The sequence below is a fragment of the Falco cherrug genome, chromosome 8 (assembly GCF_023634085.1).
Source record: "Falco cherrug isolate bFalChe1 chromosome 8, bFalChe1.pri, whole genome shotgun sequence".
Classification (NCBI taxonomy): domain Eukaryota; kingdom Metazoa; phylum Chordata; class Aves; order Falconiformes; family Falconidae; genus Falco; species Falco cherrug.
Genome location: NC_073704.1, coordinates 59,696,516 through 59,702,515, shown reverse-complemented (window position 1 = coordinate 59,702,515; position 6,000 = coordinate 59,696,516). Strand labels below are relative to the sequence as shown.

Genomic DNA, 6,000 nt, shown 5'->3' with positions numbered 1-6,000 from the left:
AACACAGACATTTGAATTTAATAAATTATAAAATTAAAGATTCTAATTTGTATATACATTTTTAATATACAAGAAATGGCTATTTATTGCAATTTCTGTTAAGGCATATGTAAGTGAATGGAAGTTGCATATAGATACTCAGATGAACATAGCTAATACTGTGCATTGTAGGTGAGTAAATAAGACATTAAATGCATTACGTAATAAAATAAAACATAAACCCCTTTGAGTACTGGTAAAGCACCATTTCTAGAATTCTCAAAATATCTGAAAGCATTCTATGGAGATGTTGTGAGACTAAATATTGAATGGATATATGAATATAAAAAGTGATGCATTCATAACAGATTATGGAAATTTTTAAAGGAATGTTGGTGAAAAAAATGGCAGTAGATTGGAGCCAAGAGAACCAGAATTGGTTTGGGATCTTTTTTTTTTTTTTTTCATGAGGGGCTGTCACTTGAATTTTATGTTTAAACCAACAGAAAAATGACAATTTACAAAGCTGTGTACTTGCACGGTTAGATCACAAAATGCTTAACAGGAGCACATCGCTTTAGCTCTCAGATCTCTGAGATGGTCTCTGCAGGAATATACTTACTTACAAATCTGCTTTAGTTTCTGGGGTTTAGGTTACAACAAAATACCACTCTGCTCATTATGTCTCAAAATGCAGTACCTGGGCAACAGCAAAATGGTTACAGAAGACACACTACAATGATGCTCTTGCCCAATTATAGCATTGTAGAAAAAAGCGGAACAGTTGTCAAAGCTCAACCAACCAAAAAATGACAGCTATTTCCATTGCATGACATGGAACAAAGATCAGCTGAAAGCAAAACCCCTTGGGCTGCTTTTTCTTTATCAATAGAGATTTGCTCTGTTTTCCAGTAGAAGTGAGGTCTATGTCCTTAGGAAATGACCAGCATGGGGAACTGCTGAAAAAACCTCACCTTCTGAAAAATTCATGCCAGCTTGAAAAGAAGGCATCTTTCCTGGTCTGAAGAGACTTTTTTTCCCCCCTCATGCAGCAAGACTGTAAAGAGAAGGCAGCTGGTGACCCTGTGCCGTAAGGAGATGGACCAGTCAGTCTCTTTCCATCAGCATGTCACTGTCTTGAGCCACCTAGACTGAAGCTGCTCCTTCAAATATCATTTCAGTGTTCCCCAAATAACAGCTAGACAGTAGAATTAAAACCAGGGAGAAATAAACCAAATTAAATCTCCCAAAAGGTGAGACTGAGAAGGGAGCAAGCCCTTCTCAAATGCAGATGCCACTAGGCATTGCGTCGGGTCCCTAACGAACACCAGCCCCAGCGCAGCACCACACCAGCCTTTGGGAGACTGCTCCTGCTCCAAGATGCAGCAGAAGTTTCCACCTTACCTGGAAAAATACTTTTGATTTGTTAGATTGCAAACTGACTCACTCTAGAGAAAGAGCAAAGCAGTCAAGTTTCTGAGCTTTGCAGGTTCAGCCAGGGTGTCCGTGCTGCATGTGACGGAGCGAGCCCCGGCAGCTCAGCCTTGCCCAGCCCACAGCAGTCCTGGCTGCTGGGACACACGGCTGGAAATACTCAGTGCAGAACCACCCTGGCCTTTTTTAGATGTTGGGTCACCATGCTGGAACAGGCCTTTCCTTCTGCTGTTTGCTGAAAGGTTACCTGAAGTTGCACCAAATACATTCCTGCCCCACTTGCCATTGGGACTCAACTTCAGAGTCCTTTGGACAGAAGAGGCTGTTTGTGAGGCACCATCTGAGCTGTGGGCACGTCCTCCCCTGGCGTTGCTTTATGGTGCCTGGTGGACTGAGCCCGTTCCAGAAGTTAAGAACAGAAACTATGAGATGGGTTATCTCAGGCTTCTGGAGGTCAGAGAAATGGGTCTCTGTACAAAGTCCCAGAGTAAGCCCGGTACCCTCCAGGCAGCCAACTTCTACCTCCCCACCTGCGGCACTTTGAGCCCCCAACCCCTCTCTACCCTTGGGTTTGTAAGGGTTTTTCCTAAGTTTACTGGATGCTTGGATGTGCTTCCAGGCTATGAAAAAGCTGGAGGTTGTGGTTTATTTTTATTGTCGACAGAGCTAAAAGCAGGCAAATAAATTGAAGGGGAAAAGATGAGTTTTACACTAACCACATCTGTGTAAAGGAAATGTGGAAGGCAAGAAATACCCTGTCTACAGGCTGGAGCACAGCTACAGCTGTCTCCCATGGCACAGCAGCTGGAATGATGTTGACTTAGACACATCTTCCTTGCTCATAAATAGCATGGTGGGGTTTTTTTCCCTTCAGTGCTCATTACTACATTGCTCTGTTTTGCACAGATGTGACCCGACCCCTACGCTGTTACTAAGACTTGTCCTGTCTGTAGGCCACCACAAATCCCTTGGCGCAAGGCTGCTGGGGCCAGCGTCTGACTTGCCTGTGCGTCGTGGCTCCCTAACAGCAGGCAGCCCACGGAGCAGGGCTGGGGCGAGCAAGGGCTACCACATGGGCAACTAAAGGTAAGCAACTTTTGACTGCAGGAAAATGCTTAGTGTCTCAGTAGTTAAAAAAGTCTGAGGTGAGACTCCTGCCACTGCCCCAGCCAAACCAGAGCTTTAGTTTTACTTTTCAAAACCAGAACAGATTACTTTGTTGCTTGTGCTGGCTGCTGCTTTCACATCTGCAGCCACGTCTGCTTGGCCCAGATGTTTCCTAGTGCTCTGGACTTTTACCAGACCCATTATGCTTCCCAGTCTTCATAGTCTTCAGCATAACTCCCATCCCTGAACTACCTGAGCTGCTCCTAAACACTCACCCAAGCGTATCACCCCAGTCCTCTGTAAGGAGGGATGCTCAGTGCCATCATACCAGCTGAAAACATTCTTCCTCTGCTTTGGCTAGTATTTCCATAAAGTACTTTTCTTAAATCAGGTCTTGTCCTTCAAAGACTTCTGGCCACAGTTCAGGCCCGGACAGTTCAAGATCTCAGTGCTGCAAAGACCGCTGCTCCTGCAGGCTCTCGCCTCCCTTCCAGCGGGACTGGCTGCTTTGGAAGAGGAGACTGGGCAGCTCATTCAGCTGTGGTGGTCGAGGGCAGAAAGCAGGGTCACAAGAACCCATTGTGGTTCACCTTGCAATACTTGTGAAGCTCTTTGCCAGCAGCCAGGCCACAAAAGACGTTACACATTGCTGGAAACTCAGAGCATTTCCAATAATTATGTGACTGTACATACAGGCTTGTTACTGGCACTGCTGCAAGCTAAGACCAGCTCAGGCTGGAGGATGAGATCTTACTCTCAGACTGGAAAATCTGATCTAGGAGCCATCAGACCTACCTAGTGGTAAAAGAAGGATTTCAGGGAAGCCCCGGGCTCTGCAGGAGGCTTACCAGCAAAGAGGAAACAAATGGAGGAGTCCAAGCCAGGAGACAGGAGAAAAACTGCTCAAGTGCCACCCGCAGCAGGAACCAGCCACGCTCCTGTCTCTGCAGTGTGAGAGCCAAGCTGCACTCATCTTCTGATCTCCAACCAGGAATTCAAAATGACATATGAAAACCATGATGACCCTGAGGGGAAAGGAAGTACTCAAAGGGTTGTCAGGTTACACATTTTAAAAAGTTTCTAGCAGACCCGGTGCTGTGAGTACACGTGTGTGTGTATGTGTGTACGGACATATGTAAGGGCACAGCAAACGTTCACTTCTGCACCAATAAAGCTGTCCTAAGGGAAGGAAGATAATACAAAATTATTTCCTCCAAAATAACCTCATCCTACGGAAGAAAAAAACATGTTGTCTTAACAAAGCACCAAAGGCAACAAGAATCCAGTCATCTTTAAGTTAAGCAGTATGTGGGTAGGAAAAAAATCAGACCAATAAAAAAAGCACCAACCAACAAAACCCACTGAGGCTGTTGCATTACAGGAACTTAAAGACTATAAAAAAATACAGATTATTGTAAACAGAAAGATTAGGATGTTGTCAGTCCAAGTTGGCTGGATCTACCCTACTAAATGTCTTGCACGTCTTCAAAAGTTTAGGAGAATCCTTTGAAATTGTGTATGGAAATACGTAAACTACTGTTTGCCACTTTTTAATTTACTCAATATATATGGCTACAGAATTTTCTGTATATTTTCTTATGCAGCGCCAGTTAAGAAAGCTATGTAAGCACATGCCTAGCTGTAACCACGGGAGCAGCTCTACCAAAGTCAGCTAAACTGAGCCTGACATGTCCTCAAGTACCTTCCTGAACTGGGGGCTGCGTTAGTGCCCGGGTTTGTGCAATGCACAGAAGCATCACAGGATTGCTGACCACCTGCTTGTCAGTGTTAAAGGGATTTATTATGTCTTGGGACTGTTTTCCTCCATCCTAAGTGTAACTCCCATGACTGTTCCCAAGCAGTTTTACACAGGCATGGAAGACTTACAAGAGCCCATAAACAAGAAACCTGCTAACCTGGCCTAGGTATTACAGTTTGGATTCAGTGAAAGGCTGTCATCATATTGCACTAATACTCTACCATACCCTGTAAACCTAGCCATCAAAGTGTTCCCATTAGCACTTATGAAACAATCTGTCATTTCCATTTATAGTAGGCTTGAGAATTCGGCATCTCTGCCATAGCACCACTTTGATTTCCCCCCATTTTTAGTCTCTACGACATGGGCAATAGTATGATGTCAGTAACATCTCTATAAGAGAAAAACATTGTTTGTGCCATATTTCCATTTTAGTTTATTTTCCTAAGAGTCTCTTTTTTCCTTTTCTCAGCAATCAGCTCCTGAATTCTTTGATTCCTTGTCCTTTCATAAGGTATCCTTCTCCGTGTAATGATGTTGTGCTGTGATACTTCATTATCCAGCCCATCGATTTTATAGGGAACATCCACTGCATTGATTTCTGGGTGCTCCTCAGTTGCATTGGAAGGAGGTGCACGTGTTTTGGAAACAGGAGGGCTGGTGGCAGACTGCGTGGTGGACACTCCCGTGGGAGGGCTGAGGGTTGTCAGGTGCTCCTCCTCAATGACATTATTCTTATTTACGTTAGAATCGGTTACATTGCTGTCCTCTGTTATATTGCTGTACATGTTACAGGACTTGCAACACAGCTTATTGTAACCAGGAATCGAGCAGTAACGAGAGAGAACTTCCATGCGACAAAACATTGACTTGTCTCCTTGACAATGATCTTCTGAAAGAGAAAAAGGGAACGGATAAATAAAGAGCATCTTCAAATTAATCAGAAAAAGAAACACAGCTGAAGCTTTGGCAGTGGGCAGAGGGTTTGGTATTTAAAGTGGGATGGGAAACAGTCAAATGAGTCTTCTATAAGCAGAAGCAGGTTTAGTATTAAACCGAAAACTCAGCTCACTTCAAGGGATGCAAAAGCTGTTCTGAACTGTTTGTACCAGCCCCATCCACGCTATAGACCGTAACACTAATGTTTGGCTTCACGCTCTGGAAGTGCTACCCTTGAAGACCATGCAGCCATGACGAACTGTGTTCCTGCCTTGGCTTAGAGTTCAAAACACACCAGTAGTACTGTGTTGTTGCTAACGCTACATTAAACCCCCAGAAAGTCACCAAGGTTTATACTGAGAAATCTTTTTTCCCCTCTTCGCTCCCTTTAATGCTTTCCTGCAGTCTAACGGTGACTGACCACAGTCAGGGTAATTTGCATTTATCTGGACTGTCTCAGGAAAGCCAAGGCTTAATTTGATGTGTACCGTGTAACTCTCAGAAGTAACCTATCTCCCACTGGAGTGATATTTTTGCCAGGTACCTCTATTCTGAAAACAGAAGCATTGCCTGAGCATGTCCCTTGGTCGAGAGAAAAACGGTGCATTTATCATAACGCTTCTCTCCTCCTGCTAGAAGGGAGCGGATATTTTCAGAACAACCACCAGTGCGGTGCAGGCAAGCCAGCCCATTAATGACTGGGAGACTCAGTAACAAGTCCCAGTTTTTGTGTCGCTGACTGGAAAACTGTAATAAAAAATAAAAAAGCGAGCAATAATTGA

The 6,000-nt window shown here is 44.2% G+C and overlaps 1 protein-coding gene across 2 annotated transcripts in view; it reads right to left on the bottom strand.

Moving 5' to 3' along the window:
- ADAMTS2 (ADAM metallopeptidase with thrombospondin type 1 motif 2) overlaps positions 1–6,000 on the bottom strand; it is a 261,371-nt gene continuing 255,371 nt past the window's right edge. For both annotated transcript variants that reach the window (XM_055718997.1, XM_055718996.1), the window contains one exon: positions 1–5,171. In XM_055718997.1, coding sequence (XP_055574972.1) covers positions 4,711–5,171 — 461 coding nt within the window. In that variant the 3' untranslated portion in view covers positions 1–4,710. The remainder of the gene's footprint in view (positions 5,172–6,000) is intronic.